Below are 16,782 nucleotides of genomic sequence, written 5' to 3' on the forward strand. Positions count from 1 at the left end.
CCTCCTCCTTGTCTTCCTCCCCCTCTTCCTCCCCCTCTTCCTCCCCCTCTTCCTCCCCCCTCTTCCTCCCCCTCTTCCTCCCCCCTTTTCCTCTTCCTCTTCCCCCTTTCCCCTCCCCACAGCCCCCCCTCGCCGCCCCCCCCACCGCCGCCCCGACGAGGAGATCAAACCCTACTCGCTCTCCGACCGCGACTGTAAGTCCAACCCCCCCCCCCCGCCCCCCCCAAAGGGGCAAACCGAGACCCAGCGCCCCCCCTAACCCCCCCCCTTAAAAAAAAGTGGGCGGGGCCTTTCTCCCTCCCCCACCCAATCCCCTTTCACAGTCTTACGAGAAGAGGCGGAGCCTCCTTGGCCCTTTAACCTGACCCCGGGCCGCGCCGGGGGGTCGCCCGTCCGCGGCAGCCTCCGGCCCTTCCTGCTGCGCCGGGAGCCGCCGGACGGACACACGGAGCCGCCGGACGGACGGACGGACGCGCCCCAGCCCCGCCGCGCCAGGTGGGCTGCCTTACTTTGCCATTATTATGCCCAATTTGGGTGTTTTTAGCCTCATTTTTCACTCTTTTTGCTCCCCCCCCACCACCACCTCGCAGCTCTCTCGGGCGCGTCGGCCGCTGAACCCCACGGCAGCTCTTCCCCCACGGCGGGGCCGTGGGGGGCAGGGTTGGGGGGGGGGGGGGCCATGTGGGGTGCCTGGCCCTGCCCCACAGCCCCCAGTGAGTGCCAGTTCCTGCCCCATAGCCCCTATGGGTGCCTGTCCCCCACCCCTATGGGTGCCTGGCCCTGCCCTGTAGCCCCAGTGGGTGCTAGTTCCTGCCCCACAACTCCCGTGGGTGCCTGGCCCTGCCCCACGGGTGCCCCTTTCTGCCCCATAGACCCCATGGGATGCCTGTCCCTGCCCCACGGGTGCCCCCTTTCTGCCCCACAGCCCCCCCATAGGTGCCTGTCCCCCACTCCACGGCCCCTGTGAGTGCCTGTCCCTGCCCCACAGCCCTACTGGGGGGGGGGGGGGTGTCCCAATTCCTGCCCTATAGCCCCCATGGGTGCCTGTCCCTGCCCCATACCTCCGGGGGGGGCCCAATTCCTGCCCCATAGCCCCCATGGGTGCCTGTCCCTGCCCCATACCTCCGGGGGGGGGCCCCAATTCCTGCCCCATAGCCCCCATGGGTGCCTGTCCCTGCCCCATACCTCCGGGGGGGGGCCCCAATTCCTGCCCCATAGCCCCCATGGGTGCCTGTCCTTGCCCCATATCTCCAGGGGGGGGCCCATTCCTGCCCTAGAGCCCCCATGGGTGCCCGTTCCTGCCCCATAGCTCCACGGGGGGGGCCCATTCCTGCCCCATAGCACCCATGGGTGCCCGTTCCTGCCCCATAGCTCCACGGGGGGGCCCATTCCTGCCCCATAGCACCCATGGGTGCCCGTTCCTGCCCCATAGCCCCCATAGGTGCCCGTCCTCACCCCAGAGGTGCCTGTCCCCGCCCCCCCCCCAGCCCCACTGTGGGGGGTCCCACCTCCCGCCCCACAGCTCCCACGGGTGCCCATCCCCACCCCCCACAACCCCTGGGGGGGCCCTTTTCCCACCCCACAGCCCCGGGGGGGCCGCCTCACCCCCCCCGCCCCACCCCATTTTTTGGTTACATTTCAATAAAAATGGTGAATCTCAGCTGTGGGTCTCTGGTGCTGTCTGGGGGGTGTGACGTCACCGCGCAGGGGGCGGGGCTAAGCGAGCCCACGCCCCCAGCGCGCTTTACCCCGCTGCGCTGCCCTTTAGCCACGCCCTCCGTTGGTTAAAGCCCCGCCTCCCCACCCGAAGCGCTCCATTCCTATTGGCTGCCGTGGCGCTTAGCTCCGCCCCCTCCCCTGCAGCCACTCCCAGGGCAATGAATGGGTGCGGGGCGACTGCGCATGCGCCGTCCCGCCGCGCTTTCCCGCCTTGCGCAGGCGCGTTGCGCTCCGCCCCCTCCCGCGCATGCGTAGCCGCCCGGTCACCTTCGCCGGGCGCCGCCGTCCCGCGCATGCGCGTTGTGGGCGGAGCCAGCACCGCCCGCGGCTGAAGGGGGGGGGGGGGGGGGGGGGCGGATTTCCGCCATGTACCGGCACGGCCGGGCCGCCGCTGCCGCCGCCGCCTCCCGCCTCCTTCCCGCCGCCTCGCTCCGGGCCTGGGCCGCGGCTGAGGCCGCTGCGGAGCCGCCGCGACGCCGTTACCGAGCGCGGCCGCAGGTGAGGGGCAGCGGGGGCGGGGGGGGAGAGCGGCGGGAGGGGGCGTGGCCATGCAAATGGAGGAGCGCGGTGGGCGTGGTTATGCAAATAGGCGCTGCACAGGAGCGTGAGGTGGGGCTGGGTGGCGCCGTGGGCGTGGTTATGCAAATAGGCGCTGCACAGGGCGCGTGAGGCGGGGCTGGGTGCTGCGGTGGGCGTGGTTATGCAAATAGGAGCGGCGGCGGGGGGGCTTGCGGTCGGGTGGGCGTGGTTATGCAAATAGGCGCGGCGAGGGATGTGGGGGGGTGGGGCGTGGTTATGCAAATAAGAGCAGTGGGGGAGGTGGGGTGGGGCCTGCGGGACGGGTGGGCGTGGTTATGCAAATAAGCACCTGTTCACTGGAGGTGGGGTTGTTTGAAGGGGCGTGGTTATGCAAAGGACGCAGGGGCGGGGCCTGTGCCTTTGGGGCGGGGCCGTGGCTGCCTGAGGGGGTCCCTGGGGGGGTCCCATGAGCTGCCCCCCCCACCTCAAGCACAAATTCCCTCCCCCTGGGGGGTCCCCACGGTTCCCCCCCCCCTCCCTTTTTTTTGGGGACCTCCCACTCCCCCCCCAGGACCTGGAGCCCACCCGGGGGCACGTGGCGGCGCTGCCCCTCCTGCCCCCCCCGGCTCCCCCCCGGCCCCCCCCCGGCCCGACTCCCCGGCAGCCGCCGCCCTCGAGCCTTGTCCCCCCCGGAGGGGCTGGGAGGTGACATCACCACGGTGGACGGACACCGAGAAGATGACATCGCCGTCCGCGATGGCCCCGCCGCCCTCCTCCTCCTCCTGCGGCCCCCCTCCCCCTTCCTGGCCCCCGCCGGGCCCCCCCGCCGCCCCCCACCCAGCATGGAGGAGCACCTGGCTGTCATGCACCAGAAACTGCAGCACGAGGTGACGAGAGGGTGACAAAAGGGTGACAAGAGGGTGGGGGGGGGTGTCTGGCCTTCCTCTGCTATAGAGTATGTCCCCTACAGGGGGTGACAAGATGGGTGACAAGATGGCGGGGTGACAAGTTTGGGGGGTGACAAGATGGTGGGGTGACAGGATGGGGGTTGACAAGATGGGGGTGACAAGATGGGGGGTGACAAGATGGGGGGTGACAAGATGGGGGGTGACAAGTTTGGGGGGTGACAAGATGGTGGGGTGACAGGATGGGGGTTGACAAGATGGGGGGTGACAGGATGGGGGGTGACAGGATGGGGGGGTGACAAGATGGGGGTGACAAGATGGCGGGGTGACAAGTTTGGGGGGTGACAAGTTTGGGGGGGTGACAAGTTTGGGGGGTGACAAGATGGCAGGTTGACAGGATGGGGGGGGTGACAAGATGGGGGGTGACAAGATGGGGGTGACAAGATGGGGGTGAGAAGATGGCGGGGTGACAAGTTTGGGGGAGTGACAGGATGATGGGGTGGCAGGATGGGGGTGACAAGTTTGGGGGGGTGACAAGTTTGGGGGGTGACAAGATGGCAGGTTGACAGGATGGGGGGGGTGACAAGATGGGGGGTGACAAGATGGGGGGTGACAGGATGGGGGGTGACAGGATGGGGGTGACAGGATGGGGGTGACAAGGATGAAATGGGGGGGGGGTGGTGGCAACCCCTGACCCCCCTCAGCTCCCCCCCTGCCTGGGGACAGGTGTCATTGTCCCCAGAGGCCTTTCGGGGGTCCCCACCCCCCCCTGACCCCCCCTTTCCCCCCCCCTCCCCCAGCTCCCCAATTTCTTCCTGAAAATCCCCGACTACGGCCTCTACTCCCCCGACGTCGAGTTCATCAACCACCTCCTGCACCTCCACACCCGGTGAGTGACCCCCCGGGGGGGGGGGGGCGGTTTTGGGGGGGTTAAACACCTTGTGACCCCCCCCTCTCCTCCCCCCCCCCAATCTCTGGGCCAGCGGACGAGCCATGTACCAGGTGGCGGTAGCCCTGTGCCGGGCGGTGGCCTGGGGCTACTTCGCCAGCCTGCGGCTGGAGGTGCTGGCGCTGACGCGTCACCCCGAGGACTGGAGCATCCGGGCGCGCTGGCGCCTCACGGGGCTGCCCCTGCACCTGCTGCTGCTGCGCTTCTACCGCCGCGACAAGCGCCAGCTCCTGCGGTCAGCACCCCCGGCACCCCCCCGGCACCCCCGGCACCCCCTTGGCACCCCCCCGGCACCCCTGGCACCCCCCCGGCACCCCCGGCACCCCCCCGGCATCCCATCACCTCTTTGGCACCCTCGTCACCCCCCTGGGACACCCTTGGAACCCCCTTGGCACCCCCTTGGCACCCCCGGCACCCCCCTGGCACCCCATCACCTCTTTGGCACCCTCGGCACCCCTTGTCACCCCCTTGTCACCCCTTGTCACCCCTTGTCACCCCTTGTCACCCCCAGCACCCCCCCGGCACCCCCCCGGCACCCCTTGGCACCCCCAGCACCCCCCCGGCATCCCATCACCTCTTTGGCACCCTCGTCACCCCCCTGGGACCCCCTTGGCACCCCCTTGTCACCCCCGGCACCCCCTTGGCACCCCCTTGGCACCCCATCACCTCTTTGGCACCCCTTGTCACCCCCTTGTCACCCCCTTGTCACCTCCTTGGCACCCCTTGGCACCTCCTTGGCACCCCCTTGTCACCCCATCACCTCTTTGTCACCCCCTTGGCACCCCCTTGGCACCCCCTTGTCACCTCCTTGTCACCTCCTTGTCACCTCTTTGTCACCCCTTGGCACCTCCTTGGCACCCCATCACCCTTTTGTCACCCCCCTGGGACCCCCTTGTCACCCCCTTGTCACCCTCGTCACCCCCCTGGGACCCCCTTGGCACCTCCTTGTCACCCCTTGGCACCCCCAGCACCCCCTTGGCACCCCCTTATCACCCCATCACCTCTTTGTCACCCCCTGGCACCTCCTTGTCACCTCCTTGTCACCTCTTTGGCACCCCTTGGCACCCCCTTGTCACCTCCTTGGCACCCCATCACCCCTTTGTCACCCCCTTGGCACCCTTGTCGCCACCCTGGCACCTCCTTGTCACACCCTTGTCACACCCTTGTCACCCGCTTGTCACCCCCCCAGCACCCCCTTGTCACCCCCTTGTCACTTCCTTGTCACCCCATCACCTCTTTGGCACCCCCTTGGCACCCCCTGGCACCCCCTTGTCACCCTCGTCACCCCCCTGGGACCCCCTTGTCACCCCTGGCACCCCCTTGTCACCCCTTGTCACCCTCTGTCATCCCCGTCACCCTCCTGTCACCCCTCGTCACCCCCTTGTCACCAGGTTCCCTCTCTCACCCCGTACCTGTTGCTGTGACACTGTAGCCCCCTACTGTCACCCCCTTGGGTCACCTCCTGGTCCTGCAGCCCCCTGTCCCCTTTGTCACCATGTCCCTGTCACCCCTCAGGGCGGGATGCCACCTCCCTGTCCCCAATGTCCCTGTCACCCCCCAGGGTGGGACATCAGCCCCGTGTCCCCATGTCCCTGTCACCCCCTGGGGTGGGACACCAGCCCCATGTCCCTGTCACCCCCCAGGGCGGGATGCCACCTCCCTGTCCCCATGTCCCCAGTGTCCCCATGTCCCTGCCACCCCCCAGGGTGGGATGCCACCTCCCTGTCCCCAATGTCCCCAATGTCCCCATGTCCCTGTCACTCCCTGGAGCAAGATGCCACCCCCTTGTCCCCCCTCTGTCCCCATGTCCCTGTCACCCCTCAGGGCGGGATGCCACCTCCCTGTCCCCATGTCCCCAATGTCCCCCGTGTCCCCACGTCCCCCCCTGACTCCGTCCCCGCCCCCCTCCCCAGGTCCTACGACGCCTTCTCCACCTTCTTCCTCAACTCGCAGGGGCTCATCCGCTGCCACCGTGTCGACAAGGTAAGGCCGGGGGACACCGGGGGGGACATCGGGGGACCCCAAAGTGTCCCCCCACCCTCACTTTGTGTCCCCCCCCTCCCCTCCCCCAGCTGATGCCAGCCCCCACGGCCGTCACCGAGGCCAAGAAGCTGCTGGTGGCAGCGGCGGTGGCGGTGGCCCTGGCCGAGCCGGGACCGGCCTTACGCCTCGCCCTGAAGCCCTCGGCCACCTCGGGGGCCACCTGAGTCCCCAAATTGTCCCTTTTGTCACCAAATCCCCCTCCCCAAATTGTGTGTGTGTGTCCCTCCCCCCCCCCCCTTAACTTAATGTACAGAATAAAACCAGTCGGACGGAGCCACCGCGACGGGGGGGGAGGGAACTGGGAGCCGCTCGTTTTCCAAACCCAACTGTATTAATGTCCCCAAATGTCCCCAAATGTCCCCAAGGGGCCTCAGCCCAGCTCCTCCCGGCTCTTCCCCACCTTCTTGGGCATCTTGCGGGCGCCGGCGTCCTCCAGCTCCTTGGCCTGGTAGTAGTGGGGGGCCACCTCCAGGAGCCACGCGCTGTCGATCTCGATCACCTTTGGGGACAAAAAAGGGGACATTTGGTGGCCCCCGGGGGACACCGTGCTGGTCCCTTTCAGGGGGGGAGGGAGCCCTGTCATCCTTCTTGGTCCCCAAGGGGACGTGGTCACCAGGTTCCTGTCACCTTGGTGGTCGTGGGGTCGTGTCACCGCAGTGCTGGTGGCTCTGTCCCCATCCCCAAGGCCACGTCCCTGTCCCAGTGTCCCCAGGGCCGTGGCTGTGTCCCTGTCCCCATGGCCATGGCCCCATCCCAGTGTCCTCATGGCCACGTCCCTGTCCCAGTGTCCCCATGGCCGTGGCTGTGTCCCTGTCCCCATGGCCACATCCCTGTACCCACAGCGATGTCCCTGTCCCAGTGTCCCCATCCCCATGGCCACGTCCCTGTCCCAGTGTCCCCATGGCCACTTCCCCGTCCTAATGTCCCCATGGTCATGTCCCCATGGCCACATCCCTGTCCCCATGGCCACAGCCACATCCCTGTCCCCGTGGCCACATCCCCATCCCCATGGCTGTGTCCCTGTCCCAATGTCCCCATCCCCACAGCCACGTCCCTGTCCCAGTGTCCCCATGGCCGTGGCTGTGTCCCTGTCCCCATGGCCACATCCCTGTGCCCACAGCGATGTCCCTGTCCCAGTGTCCCCATCCCCACAGCCACGTCCCTGTCCCTGTCCCCATGGCCATGGCTTTGACCCTGTCCCCATGGCCACATCCCCATGGCCACATCCCCATGGTGGTGTCCCTGTCCCCATCCCCATGGCCACGTCCCTGGCCCCGTGTCCCCGTGGCCACAGCCACATCCCTGTCCCGATGTCCCCAAGGCCACGTCTCCATCCCAGTGTCCCCACAGCCACATCCCTGTCCCAGTGTCCCCATCCCCACAGCCACATCCCCATCCCAGCGTCCCCATAGCCACGTCCCCATCCCAATGTCCCCATGGCCACATCCCCATCCCAATGTCCCCATCCCCACAGCCACGTCCCCATCCCAATGTCCCCACAGCCACGTCCCCATCCCAACGTCCCCATGGCCTTGTCCCCGTCCCAATGTCCCCATCCCCACAGCCACATCCCCATCCCAACGTCCCCATGGCCACATCCCCGTCCCAATGTCCCCATCCCCACGACCACGTCCCCATCCCAGTGTCCCCACAGCCACATCCCTGTCCGAATCTCCCCACGGCCACGTCCCCGTGTCCCCCGTCCCCCCAATTTCCGTGTCCCCCACCTGCCGCATGAACTCCTTGGTGGTGAAGACGAGCTCGTGGTAGAGCACCCAGCGGGGCTGCTCCTCGAACAGGGAACTGTTGGGGTGGATGAAAACCGTCTGCTGGTGCTTCACCGTGCGGTAACCGCCCCGCGTCAGCCGCGCCGTGTGGTAGAAGAAGCCGGCGGTGATGGCCTGGAGGGGGGACAGGTTGGGGGGGGGGGTTGTTTCAGCATTTGGGGGTCCCCGAGGGTGTGTGGAGAAGGGGAAGAGAGGGGTGAGGGGGCCCTGGGGTGAGGTTGGAGGGGAAAAAGGGGGAGGCTGGGGATGTTATGGGGGGTTTGGGGAGGGGAAATGGGGTTGCAAGGGGGGAAATGGGGGTCCCTGGGGATCCTGGGGGGGGAAATGGGGGTCCCTGGGGATGCTATGGGGGGGTCTCAGGAAGGGAAATGGGGTTCCAAGAGGGGAAATGGGGACCCTGGGGAAGTTATGGGGGAAAATGGGGGGTCTCAAGAGGGGAAATGGGGTTCCAAAAGGGGAAAAGGGGGTCCCTGGGGATCCTCGGGGGGGAAATGGGGGTCCCTGGGGATGTTATGGAGGAAAACGGGGGGTCTCAAGAGGGGAAATGGGGTTCTGAGAGGGGAAAAGGGGGTCCCTGGGGATCCTGTGGGGGGGAAATGTGGGAAAATGGGGGGTCTCAGGAAGGGAACTGGGGTTCCAAGAGGGGAAATGGGGGTCCCTGGGGATCCTGGGGGGGGGAAATGGGGGTCCCTGGGGATGTTATGGAGGAAAACGGGGGGTCTCAAGAGGGGAAATGGGGTTCCAAGAGGGGAAAAGGTGGTTCCTGGGGATCCTGGGGGGGGAAATGGGGGTCCCTGGGGATGCTATGGGGGGAAATGGGGGGTCTTGGGAGGGGAACTGGGGTTCTGAGAGGGGAAATGGGGGTCCCTGGGGATCCTGGGGGGGGAAATGGGGGTCCCTGGGGATGTCATGGGGGAAATGGGGGGTCTTGGGATGGGAACTGGGGTTCTAAGAGGGGAAATGGGGGTCCCTGGGGATGCTACAGGGGAAATGGGGGGTCTCAGGAAGGGAAATGGGGTTTTGAGAGAGGAAAAGGGGGTCCCTGGGGATCCTGGGGGGGGAAATGGGGGGTCTCAGGAAGGGAAATGGGGGTCCCTGGGGGGGGAACAGGGGGTCTAAGGGGGCAATGGGGGTCTCAGGATGGAAATGGAGGGGCCAAGGGGCAAATGGGGGGGGCCAAGGGGGAAACAGGGGACCTGAGCGAGTCCCAGGAGAGAAACGGGGGTGTGGGGGGACGGGGGGGTCCGCGGGGGGGGTCCCGGGGGGAAATGGGGGTCCGCGGGGGGTCCCGGCGGGGGGGTGACCTTGCGGACGGGGCCGTAGTCGCCGGCGCAGGAGGAGGGGGCGATCTCCACGCGCTCCATGAGCCCCTCGAGCTGCTCCCGCACGTCCCGCGCCCGGCGCAGGGACCGCGCCTGCACGAAGTGCTCGTAGCACCACTGCAGGGAGTGGCCACTGGCCACCCACTGGGGACAGCGGGGACACGGGGGGACACAAGGAGACATGGACGTGGGGATGTGGGGGCACATGGGGACGTGAGGGGACATGGACATGGGACATGGGGGGACACGAAGGGACATGGGGGACACAAGGGGACATGGACATGGGGACATGGGGGCACATGGGGACATGAGGGGACAGGGGGACACAAGGGGACGTGGACATGGGACACGGGGACATGGGGGACACAAGGGGACATGGACATGGGACATGGGGGACACAAGGGGACATGGGGGGGACACGGGGACACAGACATGGACGTGGGGGGACATGAGGGGACAGGGGGGACACAAGGGGACGTGGACATGGGACACGGGGACATGGGGGGACACAAGGGGACATGGACATGGGGGACACGGGGGGACACAAGGAGATGGGGGGAGATGGGACATGGGAGTGGGGGGGACATGGGGACATGAGGGGACAGGGGGACACAAGGGGACATGGACATGGGGACATGGGGGCACATGGGGACATGAGGGGACAGGGGGGACACAAGGGGACGTGGACATGGGGACATGGGGGCACATGGGGACATGAGGGGACAGGGGGACACAAGGGGACGTGGACATGGGACACGGGGACATGGGGGACACAAGGGGACATGGACATGGGGACATGGGGGCACATGGGGACATGAGGGGACAGGGGGACACAAGGGGACGTGGACATGGGACATGGGGGACATGGGGGACACAAGGGGACAGGGACATGGGGACATGAGGACATGGGACACAAGGGGACAGGGACATGGGGACATGGGGGCACATGGGGACATGAGGGGACAGGGGGACACAAGGGGACATGGACATGGGACACGGGGGGACACAAGGAGATGGGGGAGATGGGAGATGGGAATGGGGGGGACATGGGGACATGAGGGGACAGGGGGACACAAGGGGACATGGACATGGGGACATGGGGGCACATGGGGACATGAGGGGACAGGGGGGACACAAGGGGACGTGGACATGGGGACATGGGGGCACATGGGGACATGAGGGGACAGGGGGACACAAGGGGACGTGGACATGGGACACGGGGACATGGGGGACACAAGGGGACATGGACATGGGGACATGGGGGCACATGGGGACATGAGGGGACAGGGGGACACAAGGGGACGTGGACATGGGACATGGGGGACATGGGGGACACAAGGGGACAGGGACATGGGCACATGAGGACATGGGACACAAGGGGACAGGGACATGGGGACATGGGGGCACATGGGGACATGAGGGGACAGGGGGACACAAGGGGACATGGACATGGGACACGGGGGGACACAAGGAGATGGGGGAGATGGGAGATGGGAATGGGGGGGACATGGGGACATGAGGGGACAGGGGGAACACAAGGGGACGTGGACATGGGGGACACGGGGGGACACAAGGAGATGAGGGGAGATGGGACATGGGAATGGGGGGGACATGGGGACAATGGGGGGGACATGGGGACATGAGGGGACAGGGGGACACAAGGGGACAGGGACATGGGGACATGGGGGCACATGGGGACATGAGGGGACAGGGGGGACACAAGGGGACGTGGACATGGGACACGGGGACATGGGGGACACAAGGGGACATGGGGGGGACACAGGGACACAAGGAGACATGGACGTGGGGATGTGGGGGCACATGGGGACGTGAGGGGACATGGACATGGGACATGGGGGGACACGAAGGGACATGGGGGACACAAGGGGACATGGACATGGGGACATGGGGACATGAGGGGACGGGGACACAAGGGGATGTGGACATGGGACACGGGGACATGGGGGGGACACGGGGACACAAGGAGACATGGACATGGGGGGACATGAGGGGACGGGGGGACACAAGGGGACGTGGACATGGGACACGGGGACATGGGGGGACACAAGAGGACATGGACATGGGGACATGAGGACATGGGGGGACACAAGGGGACAGGGACATGGGGACATGGGGGCACATGGGGACATGAGGGGACAGGGGGACACAAGGGGACGTGGACATGGGACACGGGGACATGGGGGGACCCAAGGGGACATGGACATGGGGGACACAGGGGGACACAAGGAGATGGGGGGAGATGGGACATGGGAGTGGGGGGGACATGGGGACATGAGGGGACAGGGGGGACACAAGGGGACATGGACATGGGGACATGGGGGCACATGGGGACATGAGGGGACAGGGGGGACACAAGGGGACGTGGACATGGGACACGGGGACATGGGGGACACAAGGGGACATGGACATGGGACATGGGGGACATGGGGGACACAAGGGGACATGGCGGGGACACGGGGACACAGACATGGACGTGGGGGGACATGAGGGGACAGGGGGGACACAAGGGGACGTGGACATGGGGGACACGGGGGGACACAAGGAGATGGGGGGAGATGGGACATGGGAGGGGGGGGGGACATGGGGACATGAGGGGACAGGGGGACACAAGGGGACGTGGACATGGGACACAGGGGACATGGGGGGACACGGGGGGAAACGGGGGACATGGGGGCACATGGGGGGGACACAGGGGGACATGGGGACACGGGGGGGGACAGGGACACGGTCAGTGCCTGGTCCCAGAGCCCCACATACTGTCCCCTCAGTGTCCCCCAGGTGTCCCCAAACCCCTCAATCTGTCCCCAAACCCCCCCCAGACCCCCCCTCCAATAACTCCCCCCCCCCCCCCGAGCCCCATGTACCCCCCCAACCCTCCCTCATCCCACTCCATCCCCCCTCCACACTCCTCCCCTGGTGTCCCCTCAATGTCCCCTCAGTGTCCCCCAAGTGTCCCCAAACCCCTCAATCTGTCCCCAAACCCCCCCCAGACCCCCCCCTCCAATAATTCCCCCCCCCAGAGCCCCACGTACCCCCCCAACCCCCCCAACCCTCCCTCCCGCCCCATCCCCCTGCCACATCCCCTCCCCTGGTGTCCCCTCAATGTCCCCTCAGTGTCCCCTCAATGTCCCCCAAGTGTCCCCAAACCCCTCAATCTGTCCCCAAACCCCCCCCAGACCCCCCCCTCCAATAACTCCCCCCCCCCCGAGCCCCACGTACCCCCCCAACCCTCCCTCATCCCACTCCATCCCCCCTCCACACCCCCTCCCCGCCCCTGGTGTCCCCTCAACGTCCCCCCCCGCCGTGTCCCCGTGTCCCCAAACCCCGTGTCCCCCCCCCCCCCCCCCGTGCCTGGTTGTAGACGTTGAGCAGGACGAGGTGGTCCCCCCCCGGCACGTGGAAGCCCAGGCGGGCGCTGTCGGCGTGCAGGACCTTGTCCTTGGGCCGGTAGAAGATGGCGTTGTTGACCGACAACATGGCGGCCACCGTCAACACCTCCTCGGTGCAGCCGTACCTGGGGTGGCACCGTGTCACCTCCCCCCCCGCTGGTGTCACCGCGGGGGCACCGTGGGGACATGGGAGAGGGGAGAAGGGGTGGGGGGGGGGGTGAGGGGGGGTGGGATGGGCAGGGATGGGCGGGGGGTGGCACCAGGGGACACCATGAGGACAAGCTGGGGACACCATGAGGACAAGCTGGGGACAATTCAAGGGACAACCTGGGGACAAGCCTGGGGACACCATGAGGACAAGCTGGGGACAACCCTGGGGACAATTCAGGGGACACTCTGGGGACACCATGAGGACAACGTGGGGACAATCCAAGGGACAACCTGGGGACAATCTGGGGACAACCTGGGGACACCAGGAGGACAATCTGGGGACAATTCAGGGGACACTCTGGGGACAACCCAAGTGACATCTGGGGGACACCACAAGGACAATCTGGGGACAACCCTGGGGACATCATGAAGACAACGTGGGGACAACCTGGAGACACCCTGGGGACAACCTGGGGACACCAGAAGGACAATCTGGGGACAATCCAAGGGACACTCTGGGGACAAGCCTGGGGACAACCTGGGGACACCACAAGGACAATCTGGGGACACCATGAGGAGAACGTGGGGACAATTCAGGGGACAACCTGGCGACAAGCCTGGGGACACCATGAGGACAATCTGGGGACAACCCTGGGGACAATCTGGGGACAATTCAGGGGACACTCTGGGGACACCATGAGGACAATGTGGGGACAATCCAAGGGACAACCTGGGGACAAGCCTGGGGACAATCTGGGGACACCACAAGGACAATCTGGGGACAACCCTGGGGACACCATGAGGACAACGTGGGGACAATCCAAGGGACAAGCCTGGGGACAATCTGGGGACAACCTGGGGACACCAGGAGGACAATCTGGGGACAATTCAAGGGATGCTCTGGGGACAACCCTGGGGACATCATGAAGACACCCTGGGGACAACCTGGAGACACCCTGGGGACAATCTGGGGACAACCTGGGGACACCAGGAGGACAATCTGGGGACAATCCAAGGGACACTCTGGGGACACCACAAGGACAATCTGGGGACACCATGAGGACAACGTGGGGACAACCCAAGGGACAACCTGAGGACAACCCTGGGGACACCATGAGGACAATCTGGGGACAACCCTGGGGACAATCTGGGGACAATTCAGGGGATGCTCTGGGGACAACCCTGGGGACACCATGAGGACAATGTGGGGACAACCCAAGGGACAACCTGGGGACAATCTGGGGACACCACAAGGACGATCTGGGGACACCATGAGGACAATGTGGGGACAATCCAAGGGACAACCTGGGGACAAGCCTGGGGACAATTCAGGGGACACTCTGGGGACAACCCTGGGGACAACCCAAGTGACATCTGGGGGACACCACAAGGACAATCTGGGGACAACCCTGGGGACACCCTGAAGACACCGTGGGGACACCCTGGGGACAATCTGAGGACAACCTGGGGACACCAAGAGCACAATCTGGGGACAATTCAAGGGACACTCTGGGGACAAGCCTGGGGACAACCTGGGGACACCACAAGGACAATCTGGGGACACCATGAAGACGCCGTGGGGACAACCCAAGGGACACCCTGGGGACAATCTGGGGACACCATAAGCACAACCCTGGGGACAACCCTGGGGACACCGTGGGGACAATCTGGGGACAACCTGGGGACAACCCAAGGGACACCAAAGCTCCTGGGGCCACCCTGAGGACACTTGGGGACACTGGGAACAGCCTGAGGACACTTGGGGACCCCCAGGGGACACTTGGGGACACTTGGGGACAGGGGGGACACTCACTGCTCAGAGGCCAGGATCATCTTGGCCAACATGGGCTCCACCGGCAGCTCCGCCATGCGCCGGCCCAGCTGCAGGGGGGGGTCAGGGCCCAGTGCTCCCAGTACCGCTCCCAGTGCTCCCAGTAACCCTCCCAGTAACCATCCCAGCGCTCCCAGTGCTCCCAGTAACCCTCCCAGTGCCCCCCAGTCCCACGGTGAGCTCACCCATTCGGTCCTCCACCACCCTCCCAGCGCCCCCCAGTGCCTCCCAGTGCCCCCCAGTCCCTCCCAGTGCTCCCAGTAACCTGCCCAGTGCTCCCAGTAACCCTCCCAGTGTGTCCCAGTCCCCTCCTAGTCCCTCCCAGTGCCCCCCAGTCCCATGATGAGCTCACCCATCGGGTCCACCCCCTCCCTCCCAGTCCCCCCCCAGTGCCCCCCAGTGCCTCCCAGTCCCTCCCAGTAACCCTCCCAGTCCCTCCCAGTGCTCCCAGTAACCCTCCGTGTGTCCCAGTCCCCCCCCCCCAGTCCCTCCCAGTGCCCCCCAGTCCCATGGTGAGCTCACCCATTGGGTCCACCACCCCCCTCCCAGTCCCCCCCCAGTCCCTCCCAGTGCTCCCAGTAACCCTCCCAGCCTCTCCCAGTGCCCCCCAGTCCCATGGTGAGCTCACCCATTGGGTCCACCACCCCCCTCCCAGTCCCCCCCCAGTGCCTCCCAGTGCCCCCCAGTCCCTCCCAGTGCTCCCAGTAACCCTCCCAGTCCCTCCCAGTGCTCCCAGTAACCCTCCATGTGTCCCAGTCCCCTCCCCAGTCCCCCCCAGTGCCCCCCAGTCCCATGGTGAGCTCACCCATCGGGTCCACCACCACCCTCCCAGTCCCCCCCAGTCCCTCCCAGTGCTGCCAGTAACCCTCCCAGTGCCTCCCAGTGCCCCCAGTACCGTGGTGAGCTCGCCCAGGTGGTTGAGGGCCCCCAGGGCGTAGAGCTGCTCCAGCGCCAGCACCAGCGTCTCGTGGGGGGGCGGGTCCAGGAAGTCGAAGTGGATCAGGTCGTTGATCCCTGGGGACGGGGACGTCCCTGCTGTCACCCCGGGGCCCCAATGCCCCCCAAGATGCCCCAATGCCCCCCGAGATGCCTCCTGAGATGCCCCAATGCCCCCCAAGATGCCCCAATGTCCCCCAAGGTGCCTCCTAACATGCTCTGATGGCCCCCAACATGCCCCAATGGCCCCCAAGATGCCTCAATGCCCCCCGAGATGCCTCCTGAGATGCCTCAGTGTCCCCTAAGATATCCCAATGTCCCCCAAGATGCCCCAATGGCCCCTGAAATGTCCCCTGAGATGCCCCCTGAGATGCCCTGATGGACCCCGAGATGCCCCAATGCCCCCCAAGATGCCCCCTGAGAGGCCCTGATGGCCCCCCAGATGCTCCAATGTCCCCTGAGATGCCCCAAATTGCCCTGACAGACCCCAAGATGCTCTCATGTCCCCTCAGATGCCTCCTGAGATGCCCTGATGGCCCCCAAGATGCCCCAATGCCCCCAAGATGCCCCCTGAGATGCCCTGATGGCCCCCCACATACCCCGTTGTCCCTGAGATGCCTCCTGAGATGCCCCAATGCCCCCCAAGATGCCCCAATGCCCCCCAAGGTGCCTCCTAACATGCTCTGATGGCCCCCAACATGCCCCAATGACCCCCAAGATGCCCTAATGCCCCCCGAGATGCCTCCTCAGATGCCCTGATGGCCCCCAAGATGCCCCAGTGCCCCCCGAGATGCCTCCTGAGATGCCCCAATGCCCCCAACATGCCCCCTGAGATGCCCTGATGGCCCCCAAGATGCCCCAATGCCCCCTCAGATGTCTCCTGTGATGCCCTGATGCCCCCTGAGATGCCCTGATGGCCCTCAAGATGCCCCAGTGTCCCTGAGATGCCTCCTGAGATGCCCCAATGCCCCCCGAGATGCCTCCTGGGGGCCCCCAAGATGCTCCAATGCCCTGAGATGCCCCGATGTCCCCCAAAATGCTCCAGTGTCCCCGGAGATGCCTCCTCAGACACCCCAATGCCCCAAAATGCCTCCTGAGACACTCTGATGTCCCCTGAAATGCCCCATCGTCCCCCAAAATGCCTCCTGAGATGCTCTGATGTCCCCCAAAACGCCCCAATGTCCCCCAAAACGCCCCCTGAGATGCCCTGA

General features: G+C 66.0%; 3 protein-coding genes across 4 annotated transcripts in view; 2 read left to right on the forward strand and 1 right to left on the reverse strand.

Annotated features, from left to right (window-relative positions):
- Window positions 1–122: 122 nt before the first annotated feature.
- ATAT1 (alpha tubulin acetyltransferase 1) lies at window positions 123–1,660 on the forward strand (the record flags this gene model as incomplete). The annotated part of the gene is given in 3 exon segments (XM_074857953.1): window positions 123–194; window positions 324–495; window positions 591–1,660. Coding segments are annotated over 3 exon segments (269 nt in total), but the record flags the coding sequence as incomplete, so codon positions are not given.
- Window positions 1,661–1,966: 306 nt separating this feature from the next.
- Window positions 1,967–6,408, forward strand: CUNH6orf136 (chromosome unknown C6orf136 homolog). Its single transcript, XM_074857954.1, has 6 exons — window positions 1,967–2,217; window positions 2,810–3,125; window positions 3,944–4,032; window positions 4,127–4,327; window positions 6,006–6,075; window positions 6,165–6,408. The coding sequence occupies exons 1-6, from the start codon at window positions 1,967–1,969 to the stop codon at window positions 6,297–6,299; spliced, it is 1,062 nt and encodes a 353-aa protein (XP_074714055.1). The 3' UTR covers window positions 6,300–6,408.
- A 36-nt stretch (window positions 6,409–6,444) lies between these two features.
- Window positions 6,445–16,782, reverse strand: part of DHX16 (DEAH-box helicase 16) — a 30,387-nt gene continuing 20,049 nt past the window's right edge. The window contains exons 15-20 of one of the 2 annotated variants that reach the window (XR_012627438.1): window positions 15,531–15,649; window positions 14,618–14,685; window positions 12,617–12,703; window positions 9,227–9,388; window positions 7,863–8,036; window positions 6,445–6,634 (exon numbers count right to left, since the gene is read on the reverse strand). Coding sequence is in view for 1 of the 2 variants with exons in the window: in XM_074857952.1 (XP_074714053.1) it covers window positions 6,506–6,634; window positions 7,863–8,036; window positions 9,227–9,388; window positions 12,617–12,779; window positions 14,618–14,685; window positions 15,531–15,649 (815 nt within the window). In the remaining variant the exon portion in view is untranslated. Of the gene's footprint in view, window positions 6,635–7,862; window positions 8,037–9,226; window positions 9,389–12,616; window positions 12,780–14,617; window positions 14,686–15,530; window positions 15,650–16,782 lie in introns of both variants that reach the window. The other variant, XM_074857952.1, reaches the window with a different exon arrangement.

Source organism: Strix uralensis, unplaced genomic scaffold (genome assembly GCF_047716275.1).
Source record: "Strix uralensis isolate ZFMK-TIS-50842 unplaced genomic scaffold, bStrUra1 scaffold_432, whole genome shotgun sequence".
Lineage (NCBI taxonomy): Eukaryota > Metazoa > Chordata > Aves > Strigiformes > Strigidae > Strix > Strix uralensis.

Excerpts from the sequence above, each read along its gene's own strand:
- CUNH6orf136 (XM_074857954.1), top strand. The coding sequence starts at position 1,967 with ATGCGTAGCCGCCCGGTCACCTTCGCCGGGCGCCGCCGTCCCGCGCAT. Across the intron at positions 2,218-2,809 it reads GTTACCGAGCGCGGCCGCAG|GACCTGGAGCCCACCCGGGG; the intron begins GTGAGGGGCAGC and ends CTCCCCCCCCAG. Across the intron at positions 4,033-4,126 it reads CTCCTGCACCTCCACACCCG|CGGACGAGCCATGTACCAGG; the intron begins GTGAGTGACCCC and ends TCTCTGGGCCAG.